Below are 18442 nucleotides of genomic sequence, written 5' to 3' on the forward strand. Positions count from 1 at the left end.
AGTTGCGTTTTTTTACTCATTTCCAGTAAAATCCAGTAAAAGTTTTTACGAATTTTCATGTTTTGGCGTTTTCGTACGCAAAAACTTGCAAAGTAGGGGAAATTGAGAGAGCGAAAAATGACAGCTGAAGTTGCAAGTTTTTACTGGATTTTACTGGATAAATTTTTACTTGTAAGAATTTGCCAGTACGAAAAACAGCTGATCGCATGTTGCTGTATGAAATTTAAACTAATAAGGAAACTGTTTGTGGATTTTTATTGTGGGAATTTTCAAAACAAACATATTTAAATATAAAATATATCGTTTTATTGGGAATATGCTGCGAATAAACAACCAATTTATCAGCTGTTCATGAAACTTGCAAATTATTACTGGAAAAGCGTTCGCGTACTTTTTTGCAAATTTTTTCTATGAGAGCGAATTCTTAGAAATAAAGTTACTGGAGAGTTACTGGCAAGTTACTGGATAATTTGTAAAAAAACACAACTATCGTCTTCATCGCAATCTACCCCTTTATTAACCAATTTTTCATGCAAAATACTAATTGAAATTGATGTAGCAGCATATATCCGATTTCGTGAGCTGTAACATTGGTACTTGTCTCTCGGCTAGCTCTTTCACAAATAAAAAAGTTTTCCAAGTCGTCTTGACAAAATTTACTTAGAAAATTTTGAAAAATTTGCTGTACTCCTTGGTGCTGGGCAAAGAGCTCTTTCGAAAGCATTTGCATAGACTTTATTGTAATACCTAAGCGTTCACTGCATTTCATTCGGGTGCCATTGAGCGTCATTGACCGCAAAAATTCCAAATGTGTATCTGGCATGAGATTTTTCCCCGTTTTATTAAACGCATTTTATATTGTTAAAAAATAAAATAAAATACACTTAATGTACACAAAATGCACGTGAACATTGCAAAGATCATATATATAAAAATATAAGTGTTAAGTGCTCTTTTTCATATGAAACTTTGCTAGTGAAACTGCAAAGAATTTACCAACGAATTAGTGTTGGGATAGCACGTGGTCTTAGAAACATCCGACCAACTTCGAACAACTCGAAATGATCCGCACACACAAAGGAGTTGTGCGGCGGATTATCCTTTATGCGGAGATTCTTTCTCCATTTGGCCACCTCACTTGCGTCCTTGGGGAACGAAAAAAACCGCCTCCCGCCGTTTTCGTTAATGCAATTTTGCACACGGCACTTTCGCTCACGGCTCATCAAAAAGGTAAATGGTAGCAATATCAATATGCAATTATATATTTTATATTTTATTTATTTGGCGAACAATTTTTCACAAACACAAAGGCTTTTCTATTGAAAATGGAATTACAGTTACATGGATGGGATATTATATGGAACCAAATATCGGTTGGGACCAAATGAAACAGGGTGAGACCTATGTTTATCACCCTATACTTCCGGTAGTGCATTGCAGTGATTTCCGGTAGTGGATTCCAAATTTTTTTTTTGGAAAATTTGGCATTCTGTTTTGGAGGCACATTCAGACAGGGTTGCCGTTTTAATACAATTGTATCATTTTTGATATTTTTTTTTCTAAACTACAAGGTTTTTTTTTTTTTTGATTGGATATTGTTTTGGATAACTAATTATTCCTAGTTATAACTAATTATATAACTATTGGACAAAGTTGACAACTGACTTGTTCGGCGAACAAGATAAAAGAGAATGTGAGAAGCGCAAATTTTCTTAATATTCAAATTTCGACAGTAAACGTGTTTTAATTGTGCTAAATTTAAAAAATTTGTAATTTACAATGAGAATTAATTAGGAAAATGTGAAAAATTGTGATTTTTGTGCAAATTTTAGTGAATTTCAGTGCATTTAAAGTTTCTTGGACGTCGTCGAGAAAACCAAAGTAGGGGTATGTCCGACGGCGCCACCTTGTTCGCTGTATCGTGGATTGCACGTTAATTTTTTTAATACCTCTTGCCAACACGAAATAGTAATTGTAGATGCACATATCGTCCACAAATAAATCTGAACCTGCTCTAAAAATTAAACTTTTTCATTCGCTTGTTTTTACATGATCCGGTATCATTCGTTCATGGCATGGCACAATAAACAGGTAGCAGCGTCGTAGCAAATACAAGAAGTGCATGTATTTTGTTGTTGCTTGGGGTCCATAAAGTGTCAAAAGACAAATGTCAAAATTTGCTGAGTTTGACGATTCAAAGAAAATCAAAATGCCCAGACAAGTCAAGAAACGTGAGTATTGAAATTTACTATATGAAATTTATAAACTTTTCAAAGAGCATTACAACATCCTTCATTGTGAAATAGATACAGAATATATGTAAGATTTTAACTGACTATTGCTTCTAGCTCCTTCCGTTCGGCGGCGGCAATGACTGTGGTCTTCCGGTTCGGAGACCAGAAGCTGGTCCTCGTCCAGCATTGTCCACCGACTTTAGACCGACCCTACGTAGGCAGATACTGAGTCCTTGTCGCTCTCAGTATGTATCGCGGTATCGGGTACACCCGTTGGCTGATCCACAGTTTCATTCGTGGTGTTTCCTGTGGACCCGGCGCTGTTTGCCACCGATGCAGAGTCGGAGGCACTAGGTCTGCTCGAGGCGTTGCCTGCTTTGTTAGCCTCTTGGTCTGTAGAATTGTCTAAAGGAGCGGGTCCGTTGATCCGCTTTCCGGTGGATTTTTACAGTGATAGAGTAAAAGCCGAAGCTTGTTATTATTAGCTTATTATTGGAGGCTAGGTCCTTCCGTGGGTCCTGAGTGGGTGGTTTGTACTTCCCACCCCTCCCGAAGGATCGCTTGTCGCTGGCGGCGAAGACTCGCATGTCCCACTGTAGGGAGCCTTTTTGCTCCTCCGTTAATCTTTAATTTTGCTAGATTTCAAAGGTTTGTGGTTATTAAAGTACCTTAATTAATTTTTTATATCATCGAAATTAAAGATTTGGCACGACTTTCAGAAAAGGTACACTGCAAAATATATAATATAGAATGTAATTTTTGAAATACCAGTAAAGGGTGCAAAAGTGGGAAAATAATAATAAAAACGCCTTTTCTCCTATCGCGCTACTTATATTCTCCCATTTGCTAGGCCTATTTCGTTATTTTAGTGCCTTTCCATGTCCTTTTTGGGAATTCTTAATTAGGGTATTCACAGTTCGTTTCGAAATAGGTCCCAAAATGTTGACAACAGTTTTCTAACCGTAATTTCTGTGGAATTGTTGTTTTAAGTAAGAAATTGTAAAACGACACCGTAACACTTGAAGGTATGTTTTTAGCGTTAATGCCTCGTAACCTCGGAGGTGGGCTGCATTAAAACAACTCCAATCAATTTTTTAAAATTTATTTATTGGGAGCTTTTCCATATTTGCATTTTATGTGAACGCAATGACTGATGAAAACAAATAAATTAAGGTAAAGAAAAACAACCATTTAAACTGTAAACGAAATGGTCGAATTTTCGTAAAAAAGAAAGGTCTATTAAAACTAGTAAAGTTTTCCGACGATTTTGCGACGTCTACAGGAAAAGACTGCTCCTAGTTTGATGCTAAAAAAGTTACAAAATTTTCACATCACCATTTTTAAACCCATACTGGAACGACAGTGAACACCCAAAGGTTTATTTCGTCTATTTCTTGATTAAACTTTAACTTTTTGCAGATTTTTGAGTCCCAAAACTGCTTACCCCGCCTATCAATAAAACCGTTCGAGATGGTAGCATTGGTCGAGACCAATCATATTTCACCACCGCAACGCTTTACTCACCACACTCATCCGCTTTCTTTTCTCTTATTAACTGTCAAACATTACCGGTTTGAAACTTTACTGAGGAAGTAAGACACGTCGCACGTTTTTCTCAATTACCAAAATATATTATTCTTTTGATCATAAATAAATACCAATTAATATTAAAACAACTAACACAGCCACCGCAATGCCGATAAGCCAAAATTTCTTCTGCAAGCCAGCAATGAGTAGAAAATAAAAACAAACGTTAGAAATATATAAGTATGTATGTACACATGTAAAAAAGCGAATATTAGCCGCCTTCGATTCGCCGCTTCTCAGTTTGTGTGTGAAAGCAACAACAAAGTCAGCAAGCAGCGATGAACCTCGCCAAGAGGTCGGCGAATCGATGGCATCTTTTGATTCAATCAACTTACCTTTAAAGCCTTCTGCTTCAACGTTTCAGCCTTTTTCAGCTTATGCTGACCTTTATCCACGAAGTGTGTCGCTTGTTGAGCAACAAATTCAACGCGGTTTATCGTTTCACTCTGCAAATACACGTACCCGTGAATAAGAACCCATTAAACATTTGGGTTGGAGATCAAGTGGGGATCCAATAAAAATTCCAAGGCTCAATGTTGATTTTCAAGTGTATCTCAATTGGAGAACAAAGCCATTCTCTAACAAAAGGGCACTTTTTTGCCTGGAAAATGATCTGAGTTCTCTACTTGAGAAAAGCTTGGATATCAATTTGAATTCTAACTTTATTCAAGTTTTAGTAAAACCTTGCGAAAAATGTTGGATCTCCATTTGAGAATCAAGAATTTCTCAAAGATTGGAAAAAATTTGGAAATATGTTTGCTTTGTGCCTATTGGGAATTAAGCAACTGACAGTGTTGGAGAACAAAGTATGTGTGTGTGCGTGTGTGTGTGTGATATACGCACCTGTTCCATTACAAGTGTTTGAATACGCAGGAATAACGCATGCACATCTTCAATGGACTTCTCCAGCTTCTTTAGCTCATTGAAACGATCCATCAAATCGCGTAGCGTGCGTCGTTCATTTTCGGTTTCTTCTAGAATCTGTGTGCGATATACACAGGTTTGTTTTGGGTATCTATTGCATTGTCTTGTTGTTTTGAAAATAAATCTAAACACTTACATTGCCTACGAAGAGGTTTGTTGTCTTATTTGCTATCAGTTCTTCGATTTCCTCTTCGGTGGAGTTGCAATTCACTAGAAAGGGTAAATATTTCAATAACAATTTGCTTGTATTTACTAATTTAAAGTGATTGCAGTGCGTCTACACATAAATAGTACCCACTTATTTTTGAATGTATTTCCAAATTCTTCTTCAGCTTTCGCTCGTACAGCTGCAGGAATTCTTCATTTTTCGTCCATATTTGTATGTAACTTTGATAGAGACCATAGAATAACGTTCGTTTCATGCGCGCCTCCAATGTGAAATCATTCTCTGGCGGCATATTCGATTTGAATTCCTTGAATTTGTTCATTAGTTGATTGCCCATTTTAAGATTTTGAGTACGCAGTTCGTCCATTTCTTTTTCTGTGAGAGCAGGAATTTATTTTAATTTTTATGGTATGCTGTAGATTTATGTTTGGTTCTGCTAAATAACAATTACATATAAAAGTTTACTTACCATTAAAATTACGTATATTTATTGTTTGCACCATACGATTCATTGTCTCCAAATTCGCGGAAATTTGTGCCAATTGTACTCGTATCTCCGAGTACTGAAAAAATAAAGTTTGTTATTAAAAAACTAAGTTAAATGAATTAAAAGCTGATAAAAGGTAGTAATATAAATTTATTTTGAGTTAGCCTGGTATTTATAGTTTATAATTTTGAAAACCCCTCTGGGACTTGACTTATGCATAGGAAACTTATGGTGTAGACAGGTGCTTGTCACAGAAATATGGTGTTTTTTAGTGCACAAAGCTGTGGATAGAGATAAATTGATATAGATTTCTGGGCACTAGCGAGATTTATACTGAATTATTTTTTTTATTGCTTATCGAGCAATTTACGGATATAGTCGTTAAGAGCTGTGGTGGACAAATCTTTTAGTAGGGACGAATTCACACTTTGTGCTAGACTTTGCCACTTTTTAACCCAATATGCCCTGGCGAATAATTTCATTTGCAAGGCAAAAACAGATGACGTGCAATATCGTCAATGGAATTAATGCCAATGGACATAAATTCATATAAGTAAGGGAATTAATGTCAATGACAATAATATACAGGCCAAAAGTGAATTATTGTCAGAAATGTTAAAAATCTTGCAACCTTTATTGTGACGTATAATAAGGTTAGCGGAAATAATGTCCATGGACACTGTTTCTTATCGTCCATAGATAATAGGATTACATTTTCGAAAGCGCAGTAAAATCCATGGACGGTATTTTTCTTACACAAAAATATTGACAAAATATACATACTTCTAACACACTACATATCGACTGCTGAGTGGAAGATCGACCTACCTCAGGAGCCAGTTTAAAAACGCCCTATCTCAAAAAACTTTTCAAGAACGCCCTATTTCAGCATTCGGTTTAAAACGCCCTATCTCAGCTGCCGATTCAAAAACGCCCTATATCAGCACATTTTCGATACATTTTGGAGTAAGATATGGGCGTTTTTGAACCGAATTCCGAGATAGGGTGTTTTTGAATAAAATTCTGAAATAGGTCGATCTTCCACTCAGCAGTCAATATGTACTATATATATAAAGTTAGCAAAACGCGGAATTTTATTGCGGATTTCGGGATAATATACTTTCATTAACATTGGTTCCGCAATATAGATATTCTGCCGAAATCCATAACAAAATCTAAATTTTTGAGCTTTGGTTTTAAAATTACCACACCCATTTCTAGAAGACTCATTGATTGAAAAATTTATGCAGCAAATACGGTTAACGAAGGAATATTCTGCCGAAATCTGCAATAAAATGTGCGTTTTGCTAACTTTAGTCCTACGATTTTCACGCCCATTTCTAGGAGTTTGCCGTCTTAAAGAAAAATCTTGCCGTACAAATATTATTTCTGGGTAGGTATTCTATCGGAATCTGCAATAAAATTTAAATTTTTGCAAAAAACCCGAAATTTAAAACCTTGCTAAATGTACCTCATCACAAGTTTTCGAAAACGATTTACAAACAATTGTTGACCCTCAGAAAATAAACCATCTCGTCATAAAAAAAAATATTTTAAAAATATTTCTTGAAAAACGCTAATTTTTTGAAACATGTTGTTTTTCTTTATAGAGAATTAAACAAGGATTACGATGGTGTAATTATGCAAATCGATTTCAAAAAGCTCAACTATAGGTAAGTTTTAAGAAAATCATGAAAATATTATATATAGAAATGTTAAGCCCGTTTCTTTACCTTTAAAACGAAGAAGTTTTAACGATGAGCAGAACTCGAGATATAACGATTTGAAGAAGTACATGAATGGCTAGAGTCACGACAAAATTAGAACCCATAAAAAAATCTGAAGCGCCTGGGTTCAAGCCCTGGTCAAAGCTACATCGTAAAAAATATGGAAAAAAGGTTTTTTCCTAACAGCGTTCGCCCCTCGGTGGGCAATGGCAAACATCCCAGTGTATTTCTGCCCTGGAAAACAGCTTCTCATAAAAATACAAAAGCCGTTGGAAGTCGGCGATAAACTGTACGTTCCTACCCTACAAAGGAGGAGAAGCTCGGCCAAACACTAACATGTGTGTAAGCGCCAGTCTATTATTATTTTAAGTATGTTCCAATAGTCTACAAAGATCTGCAAGCGCGTGGTCTATTTACATACTAATGGTACGCAAATATACATACATATATTTTTTTCAAAAAAACACTGTCTCTAACAGATAAAGTGATTGTTTTCCTCATTCAACTCTAAAGGAGTTTGTTTGCTTCAACATATTTAGTACATATGTTTGCCTGTGGATGTACATATGTACATATATGAAAACAATGGTAATCGCTGTCATCTATCAATGGATTACGTTGTATGCTGATATGATAAAATGAAACAATTTCTTGCAGACCCTTCTTGTCTTGAGTACTTACACTGGATAGTGAAAAAATTACGCAAGCATAAACTACTCTTTACTTAATAGTGTTTTTTTTTTGCATACTATAAAAAGCAATAAATACATGTGCTAACTATAACAATGACGTAAATCTATTTAAATTAGCCGCCAATTAATAAAGAATACTTTTGAAAATAAAAAAAAAAAAACGCCAGCTGCATTTACAAAAATGCACATTTGCTTTATTGAACTGCATGCGGCATATTCATTTACGAGCAATCTAAGCATTTACATATATGTACATACATACATACATACGCACTTACGTTTGTATATAGTATGTATATTTAATAATTTCGATTGCATTTGACGAGCGTAAAAGCGGCATGCGAGTAATAAAGTGCTAGCGCAAATTCTAATTACTCTCCGCTCTAAAGAAATAAAAAGAAAAAATTGCATTCTTTCGAAACTAGTGAGTAAATGCTTGTAACTCCTCAGTCATCTGTAGGAGAATGTATAAGTAAAATACATAAGTACAAAAATGTTTCTGACAATTTTACACTACTCCATGTAACGCTCGTGCAACCCACCACTTATTACAGCTCGTCAATCCATTTTTATTGGGTACTCGCTGAACACGCTAACCTGACCATAGACATGTAAAAAGACGGCCATTATAACTAATTTCCCCTACTAATATATATATGGTTCAATTCATGTCAAATCGACTAATGGTTGGAATTGACCGTCTTTAAGTTCTGACAAAGGGACCAAAATAAAAAAATATTTCTAAAATTCAAAATTTCACAATTTTAAATTTTAAAATCTACAGTTGGTTCTGATCTAGTTTGAAAAGTGATATATGGGATTATATAAAAGAAATAAGAAAAATAAAAATTTACAGAATTTTGTACTTTAAAAAATCGGAAAAGCACAAATAAATTTTTGGCTCAGTTTTTTTATGCAATACGCTTTTAAAAAGGTGTTTTTAAAAATATGAATTTCTGAACAAAAAAAAAAAACATTTTATTGCGAACTTTAAATTCAAAATAAATTTAAATTAAATAAAAACTTTTTAACATAACTTTATCTACAGTTTGAAATATAAATATTTTTAAAGTTCAAAAATTAATGTCTTAAAAAGCACATTGAAAACTTTAGGATCTCTTAAGATCAATTTATATACAGTCAGCGCCAAAAATATGTATACCCTGACGTTTTGATTATTTTATTTGTTTATATTTTCCATAAGAATTTTTCCTTATTTTTTCCATAAAAATATATGTATTTCATTCATTGAGAAAATCAATTTTTTTTAATTTCATATAGAACTCAGAAAATTCAAGAAATACCAACAAATTTTCATCGAAATTCATTCGAACTTTTCACTTCGATTTCGTTGGGAACATTTTGAGTATGCAGTTTTGTTGTAGTCTATTAAATTTTTACATCACATTAAACAAATTTTCTTTCATATGGAAGAAAATGCTCAACATCCTAATCCCCCACTTTGGTAATTCAATTCAATTCCATTCAATTCAATTCAATTTAATTGACAAGTTAAATTAAATGTTTGAATATGGGTGTCAAACAAGAGGGATTCAAGTAAGCACTATTTCTGAAATGCTATTGAAGATCGAGATTCAAGCTGTCCCCAATTAGTGAAAGTTGAATTTAGAAATAACAATACGAGTGTCAAACGAAAGAGGTTAAAAATGCTGTTCCTCCAAAATATTTTTGAAGAGGGTTACTATTTTTTTAAATGTCAAATCAAAGTTATTTAATTGAAATACTACATCTATTTATCTTACATATTTACAGCGAATTATTTGCAAAGAATTTTGAAAGAAAGTTACCACTTTTCCCAAAATTTTTGTACATATGTATGTATGTAAACCACAATTTTCATTTATGGTGTCTATGGCGTTTGATTAAACAGCTTGAGGTGCAGCTGTAACATCTGATAGCATGAACTTAAGCCGTTTTTATAAAAAAAAAATATTAAAATTAATTTAAAAAAAAAATTGTCAACACTTATCAGTAAATATGTATGTCACTTGTCTTTTCTACAAAATCTCCAAACCTACATAATAGAACTTTCAGCGGGTTGAATAGCTCACATACGAGTTTGCCCAGATACTTGCACAATATGTAGATATGTATGTATGACTCCAATTAGAGCGCAATTTATCTATGTACATATAACGCTCTCAAGGCTGCTTAGCGGCAACCTGATAAGCACTAATTTCGCGCGAGAGGGCAACAACACTCAGCCTCAGGTGTGACTGTGAACGCGAGAAAGAGTCCTATTACGTGTCTAGCCGTTTATAATAATAATACTTGTTATAGAAGATACATTCGTTAAGTGAATATGCAAATAGAGAAACATTATTTAAGAATATTACACGAAAATCAGTACTAATTTTACAATTTTAGAACAAACGTATTTGTTTTGCGCTCGATGAGCACAAGGCGTAGCAACGAAAGCGCGGAAATGCGGTCAAAGTTGTAAAAAAAAAACTCCGCAAGCTTAGCGTTTTAAAGCCCATTAAAAGAAAAATAGAAGTTGATTATGGAAAATGTAATAAAGATAATTAAAAAAAAAAACGCTTTAAATGAAAACTTCGGCCATGCTGGGCGGGCGGGCGACTATTGAACTCTCCAGTGTATGCAAATATGTACAGGAAAAAAGATTTACTTGCGCGTATATATGTAAGTAAGCAAATATAGACAGCTTAAGTATACTTGATAGCGTCTATCAATAAGTAAACTTCAGGTTAACTGGCTGTCTGCAAAATCGCATAAATAGATTTCTTTGTTATTGCGGCCGGTTTTAAGCGATCGCGCTTATTCATATGCATGCAAGTTATTGTTCTCGATTTAAATTATATGTTTCGTTAGTAAAAAATTTATTTAATTATGTATTTATATTCAAATTTATTTACCGGATTGAGTATTGCGTCCATGGGTGCACTCATCTCTGCTAATTTGAGTTCGATGTTGCTGGAGCGCTGAAACAATGCCGAACCATTCGATGCCGAGACAGTGGAGAGCACGCTGCCTGAGCGCTGTGGTGGGTGTAAAAAAAAGAGTTTAAATTAAAAAATTGAATATTTTTTAAGCAAAAATTTGGAGTAAAAATTTCTATCAAATCACACAACAGCATTTATCGTTACACTCACCCACAAGCACTCACACACACTAACCACAGCCTTTTACTTTCCACTTCCGCCTATGATCAGCTGATGGCTTGCCACATGCAGCAATGGCTTAACGGTAATAAATAAGCAGGCAGCAGCTGATTGTTGTCAATTTGTTTTTGTTTTTTTATCGAATCTTTGAACTCAAAACACCAAACAAAAAAACACCCAAATTATATCTCGCCAGCCTCAGCTATGGTGCTGCCAAATCTAAGCGATTTTCTTCTACCACTGCCGTCACACACTGCTGTTAGCCATAACTTTTACCGCTTGCGAGCTTACTAGATATACGCCATGCTAGAGGCTTGCTATCGGCGCGCTCTCGGGGCTGTTCTGACTCTGTGTCGTTTTTTTTCGTTTCTTTTTTCACTTTAGCACGCGCGTTTCTACCCTTCCTGTTGCAAATCATATGTACATAAGCACACACAAACTCATAAACTTAAGTAAGTAACCCGGCAGGAAAAAAAATTTATAAAAAATTACCAACTAATAGTTAGCTTTTTTTGAGGGATTTCGATAAATTATTCACTTTTATATACTTTGACAAAATTAACTTTAAGTGAGTTTTAAAATCATGCAAGTTTTTGTTTAAATATCCTCATATAAAAATTACTTTAAATGCACTTTCTTTCTGCACTTCAGAGACGCTTTTTCGAATTCAGGACAAAGAGAATAAATATTGAAATTTTGTATTATCATTTTAATGTTATGTCTGACGGAATTCAAATGTGGGACCACCTACAAAACAACGTATAAAAATTAAAAAAAAAACTAGTTAGTTACACTTTTTTGCGGCCCTCGCTCTTCAAAAGTAGTTAGACACGGCCAAGGCCGTATTTTGAGGGGGGNGGGGGGGGGGCCTTGTAGGTGTTCTGAACCCCAAAATAATACTTTAGAACTTGTCAAAATTTGGTGCGTCTATAATTTTTTCGACGACTGTAGCACAATGCCACTAATATTTGACTTATAAACAAAATACAAGCAGGAATTTAAAAATTTCAACCCCTGTTGTGAAATATTTTATTTTTATCAGTATTTTTCTTTTAACAAATCTATGTTGAAATAAAAATCAAGATAAAAAAAAAATATTTTGTCAGAACACCGCCCGAAAAAAAAATCCTGTATCCGGCCCGGGTTACGGCCGTAGGAAATAAGTAATACCTACATAAAAATCTACAACTAATAGATTGATGGGTAGTTAAAAGTTAGCTACAATCTAGTCCCATTTCCTGCGGGGTAATTAAATGTACACCTACAACTTTAAAACACACACATACACTCACATACGCTGCGTTATCTAAGTGGGCACATTCTCTCGGATAGCTCCGCATATGTATGGTATGTACGTATGGAGCTCCAACACTATATTGTCTTATGATTACATACTAGATTGTGGAGCATTTGTAACTTAAGTACTTACCTGTAGCAGCTCAGGCAGTCTGTCTTTAACCATTGTTGTTGCCGATGTTGTAGACGCTGCGCCGGTTGTTAATTAAATACTATTGCTGCTGCTGCTGCGCCGGTTGTTGTTGTTGCTATTTTCGCTCACTACTGCTATTATCACTTTCAGCGTATTTTACTGCTGATTCTTTGTTGTTAAGAAACTAATGTTTACCCTCGCTGTTGACATTGGCTTCAAACGCTGCCTGCTCCGAAACTCATTCGTTTTCACATATCAACGCCAAGCGTTTTAGTTAAAAGTAGAATTCGCCGCTCGCCATAGAATTTAAATTTTAAGTGTTTTGCTCTACTTTTCCATCGCAGTTTCGCTATTTGCTGCTTTGGTGCAATATTATTGCTTAATAGTTGCTTTTATCACTTGTCATATTTTATTATTATCTTTGCTTTTTTTGTTGTTGTTATTCTTATCTTATTTCGGTATGTTGTAGTAAACTATTCTTAATTGTCTTTGTTATTATTCATTTGTTTGTATCTGTTAATGAGAGATATTTTTAAGTTAATTATATTCAATTTTGTGCAAAGTTTCGACCGGAATAAATTGTGAAGCGGTAATTGGGTAGGTCTGAAACGGGTTGGGGGTTGGGGGGATTGTAGTTGAGAAATGTTGCTTTACTACTTAGGAAATTATATACATACATTGCCACAAAGACAGCATAGATTGCAGAAACATTGAATTTAGTCAAAAAAGTGTTCACTTTCAGCTGAAGAAACGTAAGAAAGAAGGCTTGATGTTTGGATTCCGCATGCACTCAAAGAAGTTTATTGTGGAAGGCGTAAGCAGATATTTGTGTTATGCTGCTAAAACGATCTCTTTTTGGGAAAAATGATAACTGCCGATGATGTTATTCTCTCAGTGTGCACAGTGTGTCGTCTTGAACAAGTTAGCTAGTCAAAAATAATGTTCACGAAAATCATTCCTATGGAGTACCTTGATTAATTGTTCTCTATTGTAAAAAGAGCCTTTCTCCCGGAAATTGTCCATCAAAACCCATGAAATACGCATTTTTAAATTTTTTACTTGGGCCGGGAAAACAGTAAAAATACGCTTTTTGTTAAATTTTAATGTAATTTGGCATCGGATGGTTTACGGGTTCGCCGATCACGAATTTGCAGGCAATAAAAAAAGCAAAATGACAGATTCAAACCTTTAATTGTTTCGTGAATAATTGCATTGCGAAATTGCATATCTCTAGCTTAGCGTGAAAAGTTGGTAAGTCTCATTTTTGTAATTTTATAGGAGGTGGAAAAAACTTCTTATAGCCATTTTCTTCAAGTATTTCGAAAAACTTTCAATAAAACATTTTGGCTGGATCTTTATTAAAAGATTTTGTACTATTTTGGACTTATCGGATTTTCGGTGCCTCTTTTGGACTTGGCAAATTTTCTTTCATTGAATAAAACGAGAATTTCTCCAGCCTCCTGTATCAAAATATGAATTTTCATACAAAGTGGACTTAGCAACTTTTCACTCAAGCTAGCGATATACGCATTCAGAAGATTAAAAAAAATTAAGTTCCTCACTTGTCTGCACTTTCATATTGTGACTGAGGGAAGTATGTAAGCAAATATCACGAGTTTTAGTCGAATATGGTGGCACACTTGTCTTAGATAGTGCATTATCTTAAGTTTTGCATAAAGAACAATATTTCACGGCGGAGTTGTATTTAAATGAAAACTTAAAAAAGATATGCTGAAAAAGTCAAAAAAATAACTCGTGCTCAAATACCCGTAGTTGTGTGTGTATGTAACGTATACGTCCCGTAGCACCATACACAGCTTCAATTAAAACAATAGAATACAATCAAACTTAAGCAGTTATAAAGTCCTAACCTCAACCTTTTTTGGCAATGTAACAGTGTCGATAACTCTGTCACCTAGAAATGTCCGTAGCTTTTCAATCGTAGCGGAGTTGTCTTCATACGTTCAAAGTTACAAATGTGGAATTCTCTAAAAAATCCTCTAAACGCAAGCACAAGAAGGACATAAGTAGATTTTTACATAACACGGTCAAAAATAAGTAGCTAATTTCCACACTGTCCTCCTTCTAAGTGACATTTATTCTGACTGTGTTCTGCGGGGCCCCCAACATAGCAGCGTCATTTAAATATTATTTATAAATTGTTTGTTCAAAAAGCACACCTTTACATTTTTCATACATATATTCGTCTGCTCATAGTCTGAACTCATGTCTGCGGTGAGTTAAACCCTAAAGAATTTGATTACTAAATCAAAGTTAATAAACAAAAAAAAAAAAAAATCAGCGGATTTGATAACTTTAAATGTCGGCAAAATCATAATTGTTTACTGACACAGTGAAACCTCAATATAACGATATTATGAAAAATATGTAAATGGAAGAGGCTCTACGGCTATATATACAGATGGTTCCAAGTTTACAAAAAGATTGAGTAGCGGGATTTACTCTGACGAATTCAAGATAAAGCTCAGTTTTCTCTTACCGGACTATTGTAGCGTTTTTCCAGAAGAGCTAAACGCCATAATGGAGGCGACTCGGTGGTCCATAACCTCCGCCCCTCCGCCTATCGATATTTATTCTGACAGCCAAGCTGCTTTAAAATCACTCAAATCTAACGAAACAACGTCCAACGTAGCCACGGAATGTAGGAAGACTCTCAACCTGCTGGCATCAAAATGCTCTTTGACTATTGTATTGGTCCCAGGACACAGGGACATTCCTGGCAAACTGCCTAGCCGACGAGCTGGCAAGGAGGGGGACGGAAATATCTGAAGTCAATTATGCTCAGAATGCGGGCATACTACAAACCTCCTGCAAACACGAACTAAAGACTAAACTCATCGAGGAGGTAAATACCAGGTGCGCCGTGGAAACCACCTGCAATACTACCGGGCAAATTTTGCCAAAGATTGATGTAAGGCAATCCATAGCTCTCACTCGGCTGGACGGCTCCACTCTCAGTTTAGTAGTCGGGGTAATCACCGGACACTGCCTGATGGGCACACACGCAATAAGGTCAGGATACCCCACCAACCATTTTTGTCGCAGTTGCAGGGACGAGGAAGAGGTGGAGAGCATCGAACATTACCGCTGCAATTGTCCCGCCCTGGCCAACGCGCACAACCAATTCTTCAACGAAGCTTCTTTAATTCTACTTATGCGAATTTCTGTATAAGTACATACTAAATAAGTATAAATTTGTTTTGTTTTATTTTGCCACTTTGAAACGCTAGAAATCATCCCAGACGACGAATGCCGATTTGAGTTTTACTGTACTTTGAATAACTTGAATATTCCTTTTTTAAAATTTTTTCTTTATTCGTTTTGCAAGTATTACCTCAGAGCTAAGAATATGCTCAGACGTATATACATATATATATATATATGGATGTAGTAGGAATGCGTATCTCTACCACTACGTACATATACATATGTACATGTGTATGAATGTATGTATGTATGTATATATTTGCACAATGGTTCGTACTTATATAGTGCGAATAATCAGAGCGCTGATAAGCACTGTGTGAGGAGAAGCATACGCTTATTTATCACTTTCAAAGATTTGTTTTTTGTAGTATTGACATATAATTGGGGTTTTGCGGCTGCGGTTGTGGTTTCACTATTTAGCTACAACACCTGGCAAGCGAAATGTTGTTTTCATGCAGGTACGTCATTTGTTGCCCAGTATTGCCTTACAGAAGAGTTTTGTAAGATTCACAAACAAATTGAGTTTCGAGAATTGCTAGCTTATGCTAATGACTCGCTAATTTCACTGGACGTTCAGCATGAATCAGCTGATTTCATTTAAGTCATATAGAGATTTGTTTTCGTGGGTATTTTTAAATTTATTTTTTTTTACTTTTATTTGAGTTTCTTAGTACTTTCCAAATTTCTAATTCGATTTGAATTTTAAATTTCCCGTTTTGCATTTCACATTCACTCTCAACTAATTTCGCATTCGCTTGCGCCGATTATCTAGTTCAACTAACTCGCGCTTGCCATTTGTCTGTTTGCCGACAGAAACGCGGCCGATTCGCGTGGCACGTTCGCCTGATCACTGCCACGAACCACGATCCATGATCAGCGCTGCGCGATCCGCTAGAACTTTACCTTGAAGCAATTATTCACTTTTGTTTTCTTTTTTCCCCTCTTTATTTGCGTGCACATCTACACTAGCGGCCTGGCGACAAGCTAGGATTATTTGCCGCGTTGTCTACGACGTTGCTCTCCAGCTGACAAGCTGTTGTGATAAGCGCGCGCCACTACTTTTAAATTATATGATAAGTTTCGCTACGCTATAAATTAATATTGTGCTTGCTGTAGGTTGTGATGAAAGCCGCAGCGCAAAAAATGCGCCTCAGAAGTGTACTGAACGCGACGAACGCAGCGCGGTAAATGCCTACCAGAATGTACAACGGCGGCGGCATAGCGCTGCTATGACAAATGTGTGCAAAGCCGAACGCGCTGCTGTCAGTTTAATTGCGCGCGCTTGTCCGCTTGTCTTGATAGTATGTCTAAGCGTGGTTACGTTAGCGAAGGCGTCATATGATGTAAATGATAAGTGGAACAGTTTAATGGTTATGCGAAAAATTCTTTGCGTCAGCGCTAGCAGTAGTGGCGGCATCGGCGGGAGCGTCGTCGCGGTCAGCGTAGTAGAGCGTTGAACAATAGCGCTTAATATACATTCAGTTTTTTTGTGGTTATCTACAAAAAAAAAAAATACACATTCTTTGCTGTTGCTCTTGTATGTTGTTCTGAGCGCCTTTATTTACACAGTCGATTTGTATGTGAGGCGCGCTGCTCTTTTCGCGCAATGCTTGCTTTAGTTATTGTAGCGTTCTTACTGATATGATATGATTAGCACCAGTGAACGACCAAGACGTTGACTACATACACACCTACATACCAATAGCACAAGCGGCGGTACGATTTCGCAAGAACGATGCAAACATTTCACTGCAGACTGTCTGCCTGCTACTAAACTTTAACGCTCTTAGTGAATTCGAGTTCGCGCCCTCCCTGCAGCTTCTCGGTGCGCAGCGCCGCTTATTGTATTTTAATTTTGGTGACTGCAATCGAAACTTTGACTTGTCAAACGAAGGTTGTGAGTACCTATAATTCGTAATATGTATGTACATAATTGTATGACTAATCGATGGACTACTCGAGTGAGTTATTGAATGTCCAAATGCTTAAACTTACACACTGCGCTCGCTATTGACACGCTCCCCGTATCGTTTGCGCGCGGCGCGCTGCTGAAATATTAACCAATTTTTTATTTTATTTTTAATTGTAATGCAAAGATATTTTTGTTTCGTTTACTATTTCGAGTTTGCAAAGTTTTTACGCTTTTGTTTTACTTTCGCGTTCATTTTTTTACATACATACACATGTACTTATCTACGTGCGAATAACAACCTTTTAATTGTTTATTTTTTCGTTTTTATTTCATTTCAACTAGCGCTTTTCAAGTACCTAGCTGTTGCTAGCATTCTTCTTTTGCATTCTTTTCACAACTACATAGCACTTACATAGTTTTTTNTCTGACGCTTCACCGCTTGTTGGCGAATTTGTGTTAATTGCACTTTCGCGCTGACTGTCGTACAACGTAGCGGTACGGTATACACATGTACACACATGCGTACATATCTGCTATACTTACGAAATCCCCTTTGCACTGTACTCCTCAACACTCTGCCCGCCACAGCGCTTAACCTCTAGCTGCGATCTGCTTGCCTTGCGGTTTCACCGCGCTCTTACTTGCTTTGCTTTGCTGCTGTGGTAGCTGGCATCAGCTGTTGCGCGCGGTGGGCGGTAGGCGGCGGTCTACTGTCGGGTTGCGAATTTCTATAGAATTAAGCTTAAAAGATTATTTTCTTGAAGATTTCTTTTTGCTTTTGCTTTTTACTCATATGTATTCTTTGTTGAGTATTAAGTGTGAGATTGTTATTCGCTTGGCTGTGCTTCATTTGTGCATTCTGTTGATTGTATTTATCTTTACACAGCGAAAAATTATTTTCGTCGACTTTCAT

General features: G+C 35.9%; 1 protein-coding gene across 7 annotated transcripts; it reads right to left on the reverse strand.

The window, feature by feature from the left end:
• Positions 1-3850: 3850 nt before the first annotated feature.
• LOC108374747 (syntaxin-4-like) lies at positions 3851-18153 on the reverse strand. 7 transcript variants are annotated; one of them, XM_017630760.1, is made up of 9 exons: positions 18073-18153; positions 12390-12902; positions 10715-10837; positions 5381-5474; positions 5044-5286; positions 4882-4955; positions 4665-4802; positions 4157-4267; positions 3851-3950 (listed from the first exon to the last, which is right to left on the reverse strand). In XM_017630760.1, the coding sequence occupies exons 2-9, from the start codon at positions 12420-12422 to the stop codon at positions 3879-3881; spliced, it is 888 nt and encodes a 295-aa protein (XP_017486249.1). In that variant the 5' UTR covers positions 12423-12902; positions 18073-18153; the 3' UTR covers positions 3851-3878. The 7 variants fall into 7 exon arrangements, with proteins under 7 accessions (XP_017486249.1, XP_017486251.1, XP_017486250.1 ...); XM_017630762.1 differs by lacking the exon at positions 18073-18153 and adding an exon at positions 17317-17338; XM_017630761.1 differs by lacking the exon at positions 18073-18153 and adding an exon at positions 16521-17245.
• Positions 18154-18442: the final 289 nt, after the last annotated feature.

The sequence above is a fragment of the Rhagoletis zephyria genome, unplaced genomic scaffold (genome assembly GCF_001687245.7).
Source record: "Rhagoletis zephyria isolate East Lansing unplaced genomic scaffold, Rhagoletis_zephyria_1.1 Rzeph_scaffold_08096, whole genome shotgun sequence".
NCBI lineage: Eukaryota > Metazoa > Arthropoda > Insecta > Diptera > Tephritidae > Rhagoletis > Rhagoletis zephyria.

Bases quoted from the DNA above. Each gene is read 5' to 3' on its own strand.
- LOC108374747 (XM_017630760.1), bottom strand. From the start codon at position 12,422: ATGGTTAAAGACAGACTGCCTGAGCTGCTACAG. The intron at 4,956-5,043 runs GTGGGTACTATT...TACCCTTTCTAG, and splicing joins GGAAATACATTCAAAAATAA to TGAATTGCAACTCCACCGAA. The intron at 4,268-4,664 runs GTGCGTATATCA...GTGTATTTGCAG, and splicing joins AAACACTTGTAATGGAACAG to AGTGAAACGATAAACCGCGT.